At 38.5% G+C, this 18,766-nt stretch overlaps 2 protein-coding genes across 2 annotated transcripts; both read right to left on the reverse strand.

Annotated features, from left to right (window-relative positions):
• Positions 1–4,654: 4,654 nt before the first annotated feature.
• Positions 4,655–14,233, reverse strand: LOC101476159 (inactive all-trans-retinol 13,14-reductase). The gene is made up of 11 exons (XM_004556715.2): positions 12,387–14,233; positions 11,021–11,203; positions 10,472–10,713; positions 10,176–10,371; positions 8,639–8,836; positions 8,435–8,554; positions 8,185–8,323; positions 7,478–7,587; positions 6,827–6,993; positions 6,475–6,634; positions 4,655–5,054 (listed from the first exon to the last, which is right to left on the reverse strand). Exons 1-11 carry the CDS (start codon positions 12,541–12,543, stop codon positions 4,885–4,887), a joined length of 1,842 nt encoding a protein of 613 aa, XP_004556772.2. The 5' UTR covers positions 12,544–14,233; the 3' UTR covers positions 4,655–4,884.
• Positions 14,234–16,138: 1,905 nt separating this feature from the next.
• gngt2b (guanine nucleotide binding protein (G protein), gamma transducing activity polypeptide 2b) lies at positions 16,139–17,012 on the reverse strand. Its single transcript, XM_004556716.5, has 3 exons — positions 16,874–17,012; positions 16,621–16,709; positions 16,139–16,480 (listed from the first exon to the last, which is right to left on the reverse strand). Exons 2-3 carry the CDS (start codon positions 16,702–16,704, stop codon positions 16,352–16,354), a joined length of 213 nt encoding a protein of 70 aa, XP_004556773.1. The 5' UTR covers positions 16,705–16,709; positions 16,874–17,012; the 3' UTR covers positions 16,139–16,351.
• Between the last annotated feature and the right edge of the window lie 1,754 nt (positions 17,013–18,766).

The raw sequence follows: 18,766 nt of genomic DNA on the forward strand, positions 1-18,766 counted from the left end.
TCACAAAGGGAAAAACGCCACATTAAAAAAAAATGACTGTCTATAATAGTCATGTGTTGAGGAGTCATCGCCTAAGAGGGCTGACTGGGATTAAACCCACAGAAGAGCCCCATCTAGTGCATAAGCTCCCCTGAACTTTAGAAGCTCCCTCATGGTGTAAACATGAGATGACGAATGCGGATGCATTAGGGAAATGAGCATTAGTGGAGAACGGGCTTGGAGTGACGACCAAACGGTGAAATATGAGACTGGATTGTGTCCGAAGCAGCCACTGGAAGGTGGAGCTGCAGTCACATAGTGCAGATGGGTGTGAAAGAGCAAAGAGTTAAATTCTTTCATTCAAGCAAAAGGATAACATCTTTTTTCTATGTTACATTGCTCAGCTGTTAGAAATTGCTAATAATGGATTCAAGACAGAGATTCATATCATCAGTACAGCTCAACACATGGTGTAATTGAGGGTGACTTTTTAGTCTGCCAGATAATTATTACTTTAATTTTCTTTAAGCAACGTGGCGCCAACTCATTCTGTTTGAGTTTTAAATAAATGGACACAAAACTCAGGACTGGATAAAGACGGTCCAGATGTTTTCTATCTAACCGATATAGAGGTAATAATTACAGGAATAGACACTTGACTTTAAAAAGTGCGCTGGATGAATACCCAAAATTACCCTTTCATAAAAAAAGAGATGTGAATATACAAAGTTAGCCTCCAGTGTTCTCCTGTCTTTGGGCCCCTCTGGCACTTGGTCCTCTCTCTTCCCTGTTCTCTCTTGCTCACTCTCCCAGCCAAGCTCCAAACATGCAGCAGTCTTACATCAAATACATCAAACAGATGAAAAGGGAAAGTATAGGCCTGCCAAGACACATTCATTTCTGCTGTTAGGCTGGGAAGGAGAATTTTTGTGAGTTTAAAAAAAGGTGTTGTGCTGAATTTAAATCCACAGAATTAAATTGTGCATGAAGCATGCACTGCCTACCTGATATTATCATAACCTGTATGTAAAAGGAAGACGTGTCATCATGATGTCACATATTCATTTCTGGAGTCTAGATTTTAAAGCCTAAATGTTTGTTTTTTGGTCTGAGAAGTGTCCAAATTTGGTGAGATCCACTTGTGTCAAAGTGAGATATGAGGGTAAATTAGGGTATTTTAATGTGGCATTCCACAGGGATTGATTCACTTTTGGAGCTAGCTTCAAGTGGCCTTGGAGGAACTGCTGGCACTTTAACCCTATCAGCCAGCATGCATGTCTGGTGCCGTCTGGTAGTTAGTTTCTTGATTTCAATGCAAACATAGGCAATGTTTTAGTACAAGTAAAAGGAAAACTGAGAGTGTGAAAGGAGTCATTTTCGTAATTAGCCAACATGGAAAGCTCATTGTTCAGCAGCTACCCTGAGATTTACTGCTTTGGTTCAACACCATTGTTGAACCCTACTTGTAGAGCACTTGGTAGCTAGATAGTGAAGCCAGTGTAGCTTTAATCAAATAAAGAGGCAGATATTTATCCAATGATATAGTATGTACCTTAAACTGAGACTTTAAAAATGATTAAGCTGATATTGTGAGCTCTAAGTGTAAAGACATAACAACTAGTTTCAGATTGTGGAAGGCTTTTCATGCAGACAAAAGAGAGTTTTGGGAAGCTGCCATTTTCCTTGGATTTTCCATTTAGCTCAACAGAGAGATGGCCCCAAACATCAGCTTTTTATCAAAATCACAGAAGAAGTTTGTGATCTTTGCAAAGCAGGAAAACAACTGATTTGAAGGAATCAAGGAAAAAAGACACGACAAAAAATGTTTTGTCTTTACATATTAGATGGTGGAAAAAAAGGGTGTATATATAATGCAGCTTACAAAGGTTTTAAAGAACATCAACTATGATGGGTTAGTAAAGTAGGAGTGACCCTAACTCGGCTGGCTCTTTCTTTTTTTTACCTGCTCTTGCCTTTAAACCCAGTCTGATCCTAAGTGCAAACTTCAGACTGGGTCTTCCTCTCCTCTGTGTCGCCTAAAACTTTCTTCTCAGAGTTCTCATATTGGTAGCAGCTGTGGTTGCTGGCTGAGTGCAAGCTGTGGGAGGCTGTGGCCGGCCAGCAGGGAGGAGCTCCAACATCTGGAAAAGAAGAAAATCTGGCTGAAGCACAGAAACGAGAGCCTGGTAACATGACTACTCGCTGAGCCAAGCCTGCTGCACAGTGTTTGCAAGTTTGCTGTCTGCTTTATGCAAATGCTTTTTCTTTTTTTTCTAAAGGTGGTTGTGTCGCTGGACTGCCAGTCAATCACAGACGCACTCATTTAACAGTGTAGATCTGCAGAGTAGTCAAAGCAGTGGAAAGAACGGACTGCTTTTGTTAAAATTTGACCCTCTGGGCCTCTCCTGGTGCAAGAGCATGTCTAAACATGTGGGAGCCGTCTGTGAGAGGAAAAAAGAGAAAGGGGGTTGAGGTGGTGCTTGTGCTGGTCAAGAAAACCTAAAATTTCTCCTATGATCTGCCCACTTTAGGTCACATAATTTTCTTTTCAGAATGTGGTTGTATTTTTAGTGAAAACTGAGAGGAAACAACCCCTTTAGTTTTTGTTCTCTGTTATTTACTTTTTGGATTTACATACAAACAAACTTTTACTTGTGATAAGTTGAAAGTAGGTGTAAATTATTAGAATTGCGTGAACTGTAAAACGTCCAAATAAAGTAATCTGTATCGGGGCGATCGTGGCTCAAGAGTTGGGAGTTCGTCTTGTAATCGGAAGGTTGCCGGTTCGAGCCTGGCTTGGACAGTCTCGGTCGTTGTGTCCTTGGGCAAGACACTTCACCCGTTGCCTACTGGTGGTGGTCAGAGGGCCCGGTGGCGCCAGTGTCCGGCAGCCTCGCCTCTGTCAGTGTGCCCCAGGGTGGCTGTGGCTACAATGTAGCTTGCCATCACCAGTATGTGAATGGGTGGATGACTGGATATGTAAAGCGCTTTGGGGTCCTTAGGGACTAGTAAAGCGCTATATAAATACAGGCCATTTACCATTTATTGGTATTAAAGAAGATGAGAACACCAACTCTAGTTTCAGGTTGGGTTAGAGATCTAACCATGCGTAGGCAGCACTAACTGAGATTTTCATTGCAGGAGAACCTGGAGGTCCCGAGAGAAACCTGCACTAACACAGGGAGAATATGCAACTTCACACAGAAAATTCTGAACCTACAACCTTCCTCTGTGATCTACAGCTTATGTTTTGCAGGTGTAACGTTACAAAGGCTGCCAGTTTAGCATTAATAGTAAGAAAAGAAAGTATAGCATAGGTTGATGGACATTTAATTACTTTTGCAGGTCATGTGGTATAGTTTAAGTTCATGTAAATTAGGTCATGTTGGACAAAATAATGAAGGGGACATAAACATGTTTCAGTCCAGTGGTTTTTGTCATTCAAAACAACAATGTACACTGTTGGAAGAGTCTTTCTCTGGGAACCTTGAGCTGCATCTAGTAGTTCAGCCTGGTCCAAATTAATGGACAGGCCAGCCATCCGACAGGCTGTCTCCCGTGAAGCCACGTCACTAAAAAAAAAGGATGAGTTAACTTGATTCCCGAACTGAAAAAAGGGAAAAACTGAATTCAAGTTGGTCTGTGAGTCAGTCAGAACTCAGTGTAGGAAAGTAATAGTTATTTCGGGTGATGTTGTGCACTTTATCATGCCATGGTAATTACAAGTTTTGGTGTACTGAAGTTCCAGCAACACACAGTCAGTATAATTAGCTCCTCATTCCTTGAATTTAATTTTGGCCCTTTTTATTCTAAAGCATTGTATGAAAGATAGTAAAGCTTGCAGCTTTTTTACTGTAACTTTAACTGCAGTAGGAGCTTATCCAGGGTTTGTAGAGCAGAGGGACTGGAGGCTGACAGGGAAGGAAAGAGGTGCTGGCATACCACCGTCTGCCTGGACAGAGGGGACATTCTTCTCCTCGGATCCCCCCAGTCGTCCTCTACAAACCACAGCTTGTCAACCAATCTGCCCACCGTTTACTAAGGAAATGTTCACTTGCTGCAGGAAGTCTGAGGTTTCCCCTCATATGTTTGATTTCAGCAGTTAAACAAACAAAACGAGGGTTTGGAAGTCAGGTCAGAACAACATAGGTGGGAACTAAACCCACAGGGGCCTTATAATCTCAGTTCACCTGTAAAAGATCTTTAAATAAACAGCAAAAATAATAACCTATTTGACACAACACTATAAAATAATTATTGTTGAAAGATTGATACGATAATTTGTGAAAATCCTGCATCTTTTTTTTATGTGCACACAAAAAAGTACGAATATATACCCATTTCTCATAAAACCATCCCAACCCCTAAGAAATATTGATTTAAATAATACAGCGTTGCAGTTTACTTAAAATTGCTTTCAGTATTTGTTAACAGCACAACAACCACAACTGAAAACATCTGTAAGTACTTGATGGATTATTAAATATATTGTTAAGATAATTTGTGATTAGCATATATGAAAACCTTAAAGCCAAACAAGGTGAGAAATGGATGTGTTAGTGTGACAAAATATGATGCAAAATATGATTTTTATGAGTGAACCAGCAGGCTACAGACTTTATTTTAGTATCTGCCGCAGTCATAATGATCATTTCAAACACAAAAAACAACAACAAAAGAATAAAAATTTATTTAAATTTGAGTCTTCATTGCAAGTGGATTATTTCCCTTAATAAAAACAAGACATCCTATCCATCAAATAAGTGAATTCTAATGTAAAAAATTAGGATTTGAGAATTTAAACAAGTGTTGTGTTCTCGTGAGCTTCCCACAATATTTCAGGGTCCTGTTATACCCTACTTGTGTAGTTCCGTTTTTGTCCTGCAGGGGAAGAAGAGAGCAATTTCACTGCAGTTTCTTCTGAGCCAGCTTTGCCAGTTCTCTGGCTTTCCTTCTCTTCAGCTTCTTCTTGAGGAGGAGCAAGTCAATGTAGATAATGCGGTCCAACACAGCACAGGCACAGAGGAGTCCACCATGCAGAGCACCAGCTATCCCATTGCTGAACACATCTTGGCCTGGAAGACACAGCCACACATGCATACCTCTGTATGAGACGTTACTTGGAAGACAGATTCAAATCGGTGTGTTCTTTCTTCTGAAGCTTCTTAAATAAATGGTAAATGGCCTGTATTTGTATAGCGCTTTACTTAGTCTGTAAGGACCCCAAAGTGCTTCGCACTACATTCAGTCATCCACCCATTCACACACACATTCACACACTGGTGATGGCAAGCTACATTGTAGCCACAGCCACCCTGGGGCGCACTGACAGAGGCGAGGCTGCCGGACACTGGCGCCACCGGGCCCTCTGACCACCACCAGTAGGCAACGGGTGAAGTGTCTTGCCCAAGGACACAACGGCCGAGACTGTCAAACCGGCAACCTTCCGATTACAAGACGAACTGCCAACTCTTGAGCCACGATCGCCCCCAATAATATATCCGCCTCTGCTTTGGGACTTTTTTATGATCATGTTTTCATAGCACCATTGTAGTCACCAGCAAAAGACGACTTATTTGCTGCTAACAGATACAGCGAAAGTAAACTGTCATATTTAAAAGCATTATCTTAGTCAATTACTATCCTTCCACTTCCTCTCGAACCTTTCATTTAAACAGGAAAAGGCGCTGAGTGCATGAAAATACAATAAAGCAATAAAAGCCCAAAAAGTTATCATATACATAATACCAAGAAGGCAAGGACATCAGCATGAAAAATGTCAGTTCCAAGAAAACTGTACATTGTTCACCAAAAGGGACTTATATTGATTAAAAGGGATTAGCCTATCTAATTTTACAAGCTTCTGCAGATAGCTGTAAACGCTATACTCAAAAGCCAATTTCCCAGTCCCTCAAATAAGATGATGGTTTTCAAGAACCAGATAATCTTGGAACCAAGTGCGGTTATTATGCTTTTTCAAAGAACAGCTCATCATTAAGCCTGAAAAAAAGATAAGCTTAAGAGCATTATATTCTCTATAAAACTAGTATTTCCTTCAGCTTAAATCAAGTTTTATTATTCAGTTATCTAGAAAACAGCTTGCATTCTGTTATATCGCAGCAACAGTTTAAGATTGGTTAAACTTTGCTGTACGGTAAATCTGTATGCATTTTTTGGGGGGAACTTGAGGACCACGGGTCACTTTTGTGTATAAAGTTGCTCACAGCTCAGTGTTGCTGTTTCTACCTTTCATTTATGAAATTTATTATTTATTTGTGAAACTGAAAAGTGGTCTTAGATTAAAGTCCTGTCAATACTCATAAAGCTAACTATTAAACCAAAAACACTTGGTTTGATTTCTAGCTGATTCAAAATAATTTGATGATTGGGAATATATCTACAGTATATACCCTTCCTTTACTCTATCCTAAAACCTAATTGATACGATTTAAATTCTTGCAGATGATTTTTAGCATAAAATCCATATTTTCATACCTGAGATGTACAGGTTCTTGACTGGGGTGTTGCATCTGTTTTTGGCTACGGCCTCAGCATGGAAACGCTCCAGGTTGTGCTCAGCGGAGTACATGGCTCCATGCTGAGCACCCAGGTAGTGCATGTTTGTCAGTGGCGTCGCCACATCCTGGAAAACCAACTGAAAAACACAACACATGCAGATTTAACAAAACCCTTCCTACTTGATCTCAACAAACAAGCATTAATAGTTTGTATACATTACCAATAGCTTTTGATTTGTTTCTTTATTCCTTAAAAGTATATTTTTTTATTAAATTTAACATACAGCAGAAAAAACAGCAGAATCACATCTAAACATGACGGATCCTACCTTGTCTTTAATTTTAGGGAACACAGTGCAGGCCCAGTCAAAGAGGTTCTTAGCAAATCGCATTTTGTAATTGTAGTATTCATCACCCCTTTTGCGTACAGTAGTGTCTTTCCATTGCTCAAACCATTCATAGTTAACCATGGTGAGTATTGTCATGCAGGATTTTCCTGTAGAAATGAACAGCAAGTCACCACTCTTAATTTGTGTGGACTTTCAGTTCTGTGTTAGATCGTATAAAATATGCCAAAGAATATATTTTATTTTAAAGCTAAATACTTGACGTGCTCGACGTTTAAAATTTTGAGGTCAACATATGTTCATGTAAAAAGCTGAGACCTCAGACTGCCCTCAATGCCCAGTTTTTGACAGTTTTTTTCTTCTCCTGGCTTTCTCAAACAGAGAGGATGTCCTTATATAGTCATCGAGCCAGCCTATCAGAAGAAGATGGCTTAAAGAAAGGGGGAAGGGCGCTAAAACAGCTTCTTTCAGGCAGAGGGATGGACAGTGTTATTTATTCAAAATCATTCAAATCTTGCAAAGAGTCTTGAGAGTATAGAGCACTTTAATCCTCATTTAAAATATGTTTTGTTAGATCTCATAAATATCCTTTGGAAACTGTAGAAATAGTGAGTAATTGTTATTAATATGTACCAGGATGTCTTATCTTGGCTTCAGGGTCTTTAGAAGATGGCACTGTGATGAAAATCATGGGGATGTTATCAGGTGCTTCCTCTCTGCTCAATCCAAAGTAGTCCTCCATCCTAAAATAAAATAAAAAATACAAATCATAAATCCCATAAAGAGCAATCTTAACTCCGTTTCAATTAAATTAAGGTTTATTTAGGTAGTACCGGTCATCAACAGTCACCTCACCTGTAGAAAGTCCTAACAATCAAGTGACTCCCTATGAGCAAGCACTAGGCAACAGTGGGAAGGAAAAACTCCCTTTTAACAGGGAGAAATCTCCAGCAGAACAAGGCTCAAGCATGGCCAGTTGGGTGGGTAAGGGAAAAGGTAAAAAAGAGGGAAAATAGAGCACACGGAGACTGGACAAAACACAGACGAAAGGAGATGAACATGACTGATCTTCTGCCCTATGTAGCGAACAAGAAAGGACCTTTAACTTTAAAAAAAAAAACAACATCATAAGCCATATACTGTGTTTATTTAAATAAAATATTTAGCATAATGTTCAGCTATGGTGTTTTTTCTTTGTTCTGAAATAAGATTGTATCTATAAAAATGTGTGAGACTTGAGCAGGAGAGATTTTCTTGTTTATTCTGATACAGCAGCGCCCCCTTGTGGTTGGTTAATGCTGCCTTTCTCTTCTTTGCAATCGGTGCTCTGCAATACTCACGACTTGTCCATATCATTGTCTTTGAACAGCCAGAAATTAGTGGAAACGAGGTCCAGTTCCTCCTTTGTTCCATCAAAGCCAGAGAAGACTAATAATGATCCTCTGCCATGTTTCATCATGTTCAGTCGTTGCTGAATATCTATAATATAGAAGCATTACTTAGACATTATTTATCACCTTGTATCGTCTTCACTTCACCTGCATTTGTCGCTCTGGCGAACTTTACCTCAGTTTCAGTAAAGTTTCTCACCTGGTTTGGCTTGTATCTCAGGGGGTAGAAGTTTCTGGAACGTATTGAAGATTCCACAGTTTGAAACCACCACAGGCGCATGAATTTCCACTTCCTCTTGACCTTTCCTCACCTTTACACCTATCTCAAACAAACACACACTATTGACTTGACAATAACTTAACCTTACACTGATTTTAAAAATGAGGTGGATTCTGCTCTCACCATAAGCAGCTCCCTCTTCATTAACCAGGATCTGGGAGACGGGAGCTCTCACCAGGCAGTTTCCTCCATATTTCTGAATGGTGCGAATGATGTGGAAAGGAATCTCACTGGCCCCGCCTTTAGGGTAGTACGCTCCTCGTTTGTAGTGATGAATCATGAGGGCATTCATCAGGACACTGGAGTCCTTTGGTGGCACACCTATATACATAAAGAATAAGTGAACTAAATCTGCCGCAGGGATGAAATTGGCCTTTTTTTACAGGGGTGACAGCAGGAAAGGAAGGGAATTACTGCAAAACAGAATGAGGCACAATATTTGTTATTTTCTTGTTTGATTAATTGCTAGAAGACAAAATTGTAACTGAATTTTTAAAAAGTTGATGAATTGCATACCCCTATTATACAGTACATATTGCGCACAGTAACTTTTTATATTTATCTCGGGGTTTGTAGTCTTATTATTGTGGGCCCCTGATAATATTACAGCCTCTATTTCCCTTACCTAGAAGTCTCACTGCAAATCAATACAAGTTCGGAGTAACCATGTCCACCTCGAGGACTGATGTAAATCATATGCTATGACGCTTTTACTCATTAGAGCCTCGATGAGAGATTTTTTTTGTTTTTTTTTAACTGCTCTCGACCATTAAAAAAAAGATCTTCTGACAACTGGTGTCCCAACACCTGATTCCAGACACCTTATGATGGTTTTCTCTTTTAACTTGTCCCCAAATATGTACCACATATACAGTATATGATTTCTAAAAACTAATGGGAAACCCAAGCTCCCACCCATCTTTGGGACACATTGGATCTACACTTCTGTGATGTGGCAAGACATTACTGTTGGTATTGATTTAACATAGCAAGGCTTATGTATGTGTGTCTCTCTCTCTCTTTTTGTTTGTCTTCTTTTGTTGTGTGTCTCATGATATGGAACAATTTTCAACTTAACTCAAAATCCATCCATCCATCCATTCGCTTATCCTTTTCAGGGTCGCGGGGGGCGCTGGAGCCTATCCCAGCTGTCATAGGGCGAGAGGCAGGGTACACCCTGGACAGGTCGCCAGTCTGTCGCAGGGCCAACACACAGGGACAGACAACCAGTCGCACTCACATTCATTCGCACATTCACACCTAGTGACAATTTGGATTATCCAGTTAACCTATCCCCACAAGCTGCATGTCTTTGGACGGTGGGAGGAAGCCGGAGTACCCGGAGGGAACCCACGCAAACACGGGGAGAACATGCAAACTCCACACAGAAAGACCCCGGCCTGATGTTGGAATTGAACTCAGGACCTTCTTGCTGTGCGTCAACAGTGCTAACCACCATGCCACTCAAAATCAAAAGTTTTTTTTCAGGTTGGAGTTCAGTTGAAATTTTGAGATATCTGACTCAAGATTTGATATAACAACCTTAAATTTTGACTTCTAGATATCCAAAAGCATTTTATTTTCAGTGGCAAAAATAGAAATAAATAACTATATTATATCTTATGTTTTCTGTTATGACGATAACTTTTTGAGTTCATACCATAGAAAAAGTAAGAAAAGATGGTATGGAGATCCTTGTTGCTGGTCAAGGTGTTCACAAAATCTGTTGCACATGTGCCAGAGAGGCGGAAAACTGGAGAGATGAGGTCTGCAATGCCTGACTTCAGCAGGAATAAAGACACCCACTGCGGGATAAGCTTGAGAGTTGCCAGGTAGTGCGTCTTCTTAGCTGAGATCTGTTGAAAAACCAGGGGAATTTGTAAGCATTTTATTTTAAAGCTTCCGACAGTTGAGACTGAAATATGTGTGTAATAAGTGATGAAGTAACAACAGCACCTTCATGATTTTAAAGAACTTGTCAATGGCTTCTGTGTCATCAGGAAACTGCTTCATCAGGTGAGCTTTCATCTCAGTTTTCCCACAGTAGATGGTGTACTCTCGTTTTTCGTTGCCCAGGCCGATTTGAATGGTGTCAAAATGTTGATCGAGCTGGTGAAACTCCAGCTGGCCCTCTGAGATCTGGTCAAAGGCGATACGCAGCAGACTGTTCTCATGGAGCTGGCCAATGTAGTGAAGCCCTGAAGATGAAGGAAGTGAACATTTTTAGATAGAAAAGAACGATTTTTAGGACTGTAGGGTTATGATGGCTGAGCGCATGCCTTTATTTGCTCTTTCTCTGAAAAAGCAGCTGTCACCCTAGACAGACCAAATTATCATCAGCCTATTGCTTTAGTTGTATCATTATTCTTTCTGTGTCAGTTATTTTTTATGTAATTCAAGCTGTTAGCATGAATCTCTAATGATTCTCCAAATGACTGTTCTGGAAAATGTAACAGTTCCTTAAAAAGAGTGATACTTATGTGTCAGTCATAGAAGATTTCTCACCGACATCAAACTCAAAGCCTTTCTCTATGTAAGTGTGGCAGCAGCCTCCGGCCTGGTCATGTTGCTCCAGCACCAGCACTTTCTTTCCTGCTTTGGCCAGTGTGGCTCCAGCCGTCAGACCACCAATACCACTGCCGATGACGATGACATCCAGGTTCTTGGGCACTTTGTCAACGCTGAAACCTGCACAGAAACATACAGATGGTGGTGTTAACCTAGTAAAGATTTTTGTTCCAGTTCACATCGTTATCATAAAAGTCCATTATAAATTTTATCGTGTCCAAGTGCTGAAACTGGGACGTCAAAATGCATCGTTTGCAACCTGTGTTACATAATACAGGCTGAAGGTTGTGCACTTCTCTTGTCATAAACATTGAACTGGTGCTGGTATCTGTGTTTTCCCATTAGCAATAGCTGTAATCTAATTAAGATAAAACACACACATGGAAAAACTGTTGGTTTATTTAGTGACAGTTTTCTCATCTCTAAGATCACTAAGATAACAGTATCAGCACTTATAATGACTATAGCAAATTCATTTCAGATATCTATATTCATTATCTATGTATTTATTTAATGCATAGATAATGCATTAAATAAAAGGTAAAATGTTTACCTCATCAGACTGGTGTCACAGAAACCTCTGTTCAATGCAAAGTAAAGGTTTTTAAAGTAACAGTAACTTTGCTTAACATAGAAACTGGAATTTTAGTTCACTAAAATACTGTGTGCTTTCATACAGTGCTTTATTCTATATCCTTCTAGCATCCATGTACAATTTAGAATCACCAATTACATTTACGGGCTTGTTTTTGGACTGTAGGAGGAAACCCACTCCAGCTAGAGCATAAACCAGGAATCTTCTTAATGCGAGGCAACAGTTTGCACCAGTGTTAACAAACGTGCTGCCCCCATGTGGCAATTGTACTTCTTTAAATATATGGTTTATTAATAACAGAATGTGTTTTAATTTTTGTTTAACTGATTTTTAACAGTTAAGCTTTTGAATATTTTTGCTTTTTATAATTTGGCCTAAATGTAAAACTTTTCGTACAAAATAGATATAATATAGAACTCTTTATTTGTTAAAAATCATTTTATAAAAAGAGGAGCATAATATAATAATCACACCCTTAAGATGAACTTTTTGAAGAAAGATTTGAATTCGTTCTTCCTGTATGAATGACTCACTGACTTTTTTTTTTAAAGTTAGGCCATAATATCTTGAAGTGATATAATAAAAATAAAAAGTTGTTTATGTTCCCCTCCCTTTCTAGGCTGGGCTAATTATCCAGGAATTCTGACTATCCAGGAACAACTTTATTCTGATGCTGCATGCAGCTCTTTTCACCTGCAGTCATTTTACCTTGCTTGATGACTTTGTCGCGCTTCTTCTGATCAAACTCCCGCGGTGCAGGCGGTCTCACTGAGTTGAGCGAGAAAGGGCTCGGTTTCCCAAACAGGTACCAGTATGTGCTACCTGCACATATGAGCAGGCAGACGAAGAAAATCAAGAGCCACATCTCAGAGACTGTCAATTTGCTGATTCTGGATCTCGATCTGCAGCAGGATTGTTCACGGCAGCAATTGCAGGTGTGATCTAAACACTCGCCTCCCTGAGGAGGCACCTTTTATCCTGCTGAATGCCAAAGGTCTGGGGAAAAGGGGGCAAGAGATTGCTATGTAGTGATATATGTGTTATGACAAGCAGTAAAGTGGTGAAAGGCCCATTTTTCCTGTGATAACAGATTACAATAACGATGGTGTGTAATGCTTTTTTTGCTGAGCACTCATTTAGGGCAAAGACAAAAACATCAAAGGAAAATTAGGAACTGGTCTAATTGTTTTGTTGTTGTTGTTGTTTTTTTGAAGAAATTCCTAAAATGTTAAAGATACTGAAACTGTGTAGGGGAATCTGAATGCCAATTGTTTTAAAGAATAAATACTAAAGATATTAATTTCAAATCAATAACCCATTTTATTGCATAAACTGCATTTAGTCAATCTAGAGCGTTCACGGCAAATCTAGATAGAGATAGTTGTAATTGCTTGTATCTGATAAGACAATTTAGATAATATTGTATTGAAGTCTTCTTGGACTTCATGTCCAATTTTATGTTTTTACAACAGGGCATCTGAGGGAACTTGCTTCAGTAAATTTTAGCATTTTAAGAATCATTACTGATGAATATAAGAGTCAGACTTCTTACACGATAGAAGAAAATGAGCCTAATAACACTGAAATTAGACCTGCTGCACCAATGTTATATTTCTCTTAAAAGAAGCTATATATGGATTGTAGCTGATCTAGTTTTATTAACGTAATCCACTCATGAACTTTGCACTCAAGTTACACATTCGTTCATTCGACTTTGAGCTACAGATTTAATCTGCAGCCACAGATAGGGTGAACCACAATGAAGCAACAAGTTGCTACGATGGTCGAAAGGAATTTGAAATTGTGGCAGACAGAAATGTAGCCTTAAACTTCAAGTGGATTTTTTTAATATTAAATGCAGATGTAAATATTCGCTACATGTTGATGGTTTTGTGTAACACTGTAACACTTGTGAGATGTGTAACGGAGACTTGTGAGATTTTGCTCTGTCAAGCTTACCTTATTCTTTCAGATGCACCTGTACATCAGTATATGGTGATCTTTTTTTATAACAGTGTTCGAACAGCATCCTGTGACCACAGCAGATAACTTGTAATGAACATTCTAGGCTTACAACCTTTCTTGGTCAAAAAAAAGCATGTCCATATTTGAACCCTTTACAATGGTTACAAATTCATAAAGCCAATCTGGTTGTCTCAATTTATTTCAGATTCCCATAAAGGTGGTAATTTAAAGGTAACATGCTATTTTGTTATTGCAACCAACTCACAGGAAGCCCATATACATTATAGCAATTCTGAATATCTGTAATCTGATAAGGCAATTAAGATAATACACTATGAACAAGTTGCGTTAGACTTTATATGCATGTGTCATGTTTTATGCCTTTACAGTTCAGCAGGCTGAGTAACTCTTGTGGGTTTAAGACATTAAGAGTTGTTATAGCATTAGAAATGCAGGTGAATCTAGTTAACATCTGAAATACCAATGAAAATATGTACAGTGTTTTCTAATAATATTACTTCAGGGAAGCACAATGTAAAAAGTATTAGTGCTGTTTTTGTGCTATGGTGTGCTCAAAATCCTGATTGAACCATTTCTTTGCAAATGATACGCTTACCGTTTTAAAACTACTCTTTTAAGAATTTTTGAAATGCAAAGAAGGATAGAAACTGTTCTATAGTTAGCTTACACAGCTGGATCAGGTAAGGCCTTTTTAAGTAATGGCTTTATTGTCACCACCTCAAAAGCCTGTGGTATGTAGCCAGTTAATAAAAATAAATTAATCATATTTCAAATTAATCATCTTTCAGCAGTCCTATAGGAATGGAGACTTAAAGGCACATTGTTGTTTAAGAAGAAGAAATGATTGATTAACTCAAAAAGATCGATAGGACAGAGTGGGTCCAAGTAAACCGCAGCAGCTATTAGGGTTGCTGTACTTAAGAAGCTTGCACTCCAGCCCACAAGCCCCCAAGCCCGGCTGCTGGTCTCTTCTGACTGCAGACTCTGATGAAGACTCTACTGAGGGTCCCCGGGCAGTTGATTCGTACACACTTCACCTCTTAAAATTGTTCTTTCTTCCTTCTAGGCAGCATATACAAGATGAATGTAGCTGATTTGCTGAGATTTTAGCTTTTTGAATTCGAACATTGCAAGTGAAAGTAAAACTGACGCTTATACAGTCATGAGTACACCCTGATTTAGTGTCCATCTGGACATTAAAGGTGACAAAAATTTACAAATAAATATCATATTGTCTTTAGTAAGTACAGATTCAGACCATAAACTCATCAGAAAAGTATTAACTGAGATCAGAGAGCATGGCAGTCTAGGGCTGTTTAACCAGACTTGACTAGACTTGAAAAAATAAGTCTACTTGTCTTAAAGTGCCAGATTTACCCCCTACTGGCCATTAGAAAGAAAACGGGTTTATGGCACTTTTGCATAGGTTTCACATTTTAGACTGAGAAGCTATGCCCCTATTTTATACATTATCTAAGTGTTTATCAGTTTTATTTGGATTTGGTTCCACTCGTGCTGACCTGTTGATTTCTCTGTTTGTAGACTGAAAATACTAAACAGTTTTGATTATTAGTTGAGACCCAGCCAAGCAGGGAGTGACTGATTGGTTTGATAATAGGCAGAAAAACTCCGGTTACCCCACACCTGTGTACTTGATGTTCAGCAATGTTGAGGCTTTTCAAAATGCTTTCACTCTCCCATTTTACATTACACTAAAATTACAACGAAAACTTTATTAGACTCACAATTGGTGCATTTAAAAGTGATTCTTCTTTTGATCTTTTGATCTTACTTATTCTTTATAATAACACTTATATAAACAAGTCATCATGCAATAATTTGTTTACTATTTACTGGTAAATTATGTGATAATTATATATATTTATAGGTTATGTTTCAAAAATCCTTTTTTGCTCATTTTTTGTATTTTGTTTTAGTTTCTGTCTCTATACTCTGATTTGTAATCTGTACCCAGCAGCCCCATCATCTATCTTTTGTGTTATTATAATATTCTTACAATATTGAAAAAATTAAACCTCTTTAAAAAGCTATTTGACAGGTAGATGTTGAGTTCTTTGATGACTCAGATGTTGAGTTCTTTAATTGTATTTCCTGATGCCAGCACTGAAAGCGTCACTAATTGGATGGAGAGCTCAAAATGGAAGTCAGGATGAAGTGTGGAATAAGCTTAAAGACTTTGATACAGGAAGCGGCTCCGTGTCAACAGACCCGTGTGACTGACTCTACCTCAGCAAAGAAATCCGATTAGTAGTACTGACTCTCTTGGGACTTTGACCCCCTTCTGTACAGTAACATGGGTGAGATGTTGACTTACAGTCAGGGATATTGGACGCAAATCAGTGAGTAGTTATCACTATTTAATATTAACCAGTGTGATAAAATGAGATTAAAGTACAGTAGGAGCTCAAAAAAATCACATGTGTTATGTCTTTTCAATAACAAGAACAGCTACGTCAGGTTGAAGCTTTGCACAGCTATTTGGATTTAATTATAAATTGACAAAGAATATCCACAGGTGCATACAGAAATCCAGTGATGGAATTATCCATTACAGATTTCAGTTTTCTTTCTACTGTACATTTTATCCACAAAGGCTACAGGAATATCACAGCAATGCAACCAACTCTCATAAAAAACTGTGTGACTTTTCCTTGGATTTCTATGTGCTATGTTATTATGCAGCCGCCCTTGTCTCCCTTGTAAGGGTTCTTGTCATCGGGAACACCCTTAATCAGCGGATCATTCGGGGCCAGTCCCTCCACAAAAGCAATTGTGTCTGTACAGTTTGCATTCACCTGTTAATTATCGGAAAGATGAAAACAAAGAAGATCAGGGAAGTCGCACAAGTCATTTAAAATTAATCTTAATTAAATGTTTACAAAAGGCTTTGGTGGATAAAGTTAAAGCTAATTGTACTAAAAGAAGAGGCACTTACTGGTGTCCTAGGTGTGCTAACTTCCTTCTTCAACTGGTCTAGCTCCATTTTCAAGATTTCCTTATCTGACATATCCCGAGCCATCCTGGCTGTGAGAAGAAATTACAGATCAAAATATGTTAAATGTCACAACAGATTGAAAAAGTGTACTTTACTAACTATCGTAATGTCTTTAGATTTTTCTAATGGTCAAAGTTATGTTTAAATCCTCAATTTTAAAAAAAGATTTCAAAAAAAGAAACAGTGTCGTTACCTGTTGAATGGCGGGGTCCCCAACAGTCAGAGAAATGTGCTGGCCCCTAAGAGCTCATCAACTGTGTGCCTCACTGTAGTCCGATCGCTTCTGCTCACTGACTGATCTGTGCTGCCCCACTGCTCTTCATCCCAGCTGATCCCCGGTGCTGGCTTTTGGATGAGGTCGGCACAGGATTGGGCCTGATGTCACCAATCCCTCATGATGAGATTAAACAATCAGGAGCTGTGACCCCTAAACAGGAAGGAGGAAGGCAAGGGAACACAGATCCTTTCAATTTGTTGACGCCATGCTGGAGAAAGTGAGATATGGACATAGAAATGATAGAGTTGGGAACAGCAGATCCTTTGCAGAGGATATGCTCTGAGATACATGTGGTCTGTCCCCCAAAGAGGTTTTACCCAAAACTATTGTTTGTTTAAACTGATAGTTGTGATTTCAGGTAGTTGGGAATAACAATACAGTGCACAGAGTTGTGGTACCACAGACTCATTGCAGATATACTTAAGGTCGATCTTGCAAAATAGACCATGGTGGAATCTGTGAAGTTATTACAGAATCATTATTCAATACATATTCATGACAGACTCATTAGTTCAGTTTTAACTCGTTTGAGGAAAGTTATTGATTATGTTTACATCACTGCATGCTTTTCTGACATCAAAGTGATTTAAAACAAAATAGCAGGAATAAAAAGGCTTCTTATTGGTTTATCTATCATCTGTGCTTATCTGCATGATTCATAGAGAAATGTAGAGAGAAGAGAGATGTATAGAAAAAAGGGCAAAAAAACATACGCAGTACACACAAGTGCAAAGCAAAGACATGCTTTTGACAGAAGTACAGTTAGTGGCATCACTTGTTAGCTTTGCACAAAAATAGCTGTTAGAAATGTCCTTCAGAGAAAGTACAAGAAAAAAGTAATATGTTTTTTGTTCACTTATCTGCATTGCTTCAGTGAAGAATGTGTGGATATTTGCATATTTCTGTTATCATTAGTGTTAATTCAGTTAAAGTACTGACAATAGTTTTACTTTGGAAATAAGTTACAGAAGTGAAAATAAATACAAAGGTGGGTGAGATTGCTGATCATCATAAAACAATAAGGAAGGGTTTCTGATCTTGCTGTTTCTGTAGAATATGTTTTGGTGAGTAAAGCATTTTTGTTCAAATGTGGGTTTATTTTCAGCTTTGTATTGGCAGTACTTTATTAATTTATTAAAACAACACATTGAACATTAACTGAAAGCCATTCATTTCATTTAAAGTGATAGCATTTAGCTGCCGTCACTCAATCTGGAAGCATTAACATTTTCACCGCTTTGTTCCCATCACCTCCAACTGACATCTGACAGACATGGAAAGCTAATTGGCCTCCACTAAACCTTCAGTAGGACTCACACTAAGCCATTATCAGAATCTGGGTTAGTCTCATTTACTCAAGATTAACCTCACTGTGGATTAGCAGCAGAGCAGAAACACTCCTTTTCATTGTGAAGAGGCTTTTTCCCCACCTTGAGTTCATTTTTACTGCAAAACAGCTGTGCTAAATGTCATTTACAGGTATTTGTTATTGTCACTGGTGGCTTTGACAATTTATTTTATTGTTTTTTGAATATTTCTTTTGTTATGAACACTTGTTAATGAGCAGGACCGTCACTGGTGTGTTCATAGCATTTATATGGGATTGGAAGAGTTTTAACAAACTGCCAATTTATATTCCACAGTTACACAAAAAATACATGAATTATAAGTTGGAAATTAAGTATCAAGTTTAAAAAAAAAATTGTAATTGAATGAAACCAGAATCAAGTTTAAAGATATTTTAATTTTTGATTTTGGCTACCTTAGTACAATAAACAATCAAGAGTAAAAACAAAAAATATTCAATTC

The sequence above is a fragment of the Maylandia zebra genome, linkage group LG8 (assembly GCF_041146795.1).
Source record: "Maylandia zebra isolate NMK-2024a linkage group LG8, Mzebra_GT3a, whole genome shotgun sequence".
Taxonomy (NCBI): domain Eukaryota; kingdom Metazoa; phylum Chordata; class Actinopteri; order Cichliformes; family Cichlidae; genus Maylandia; species Maylandia zebra.

Excerpts from the sequence above, each read along its gene's own strand:
- LOC101476159 (XM_004556715.2), bottom strand. The coding sequence starts at position 12,543 with ATGTGGCTCTTGATTTTCTTCGTCTGCCTGCTCATATGTGCAGGTAGC. Across the intron at positions 11,204-12,386 it reads CGACAAAGTCATCAAGCAAG|GTTTCAGCGTTGACAAAGTG; the intron begins GTAAAATGACTG and ends GTTTCTGTGCAG. Across the intron at positions 6,635-6,826 it reads TCCCTAAAATTAAAGACAAG|TTGGTTTTCCAGGATGTGGC; the intron begins GTAGGATCCGTC and ends TGTGTTTTTCAG.
- gngt2b (XM_004556716.5), bottom strand. The coding sequence starts at position 16,704 with ATGGCTCGGGATATGTCAGATAAGGAAATCTTGAAAATGGAGCTAGAC. Across the intron at positions 16,481-16,620 it reads TTAGCACACCTAGGACACCA|GTGAATGCAAACTGTACAGA; the intron begins GTAAGTGCCTCT and ends GATAATTAACAG.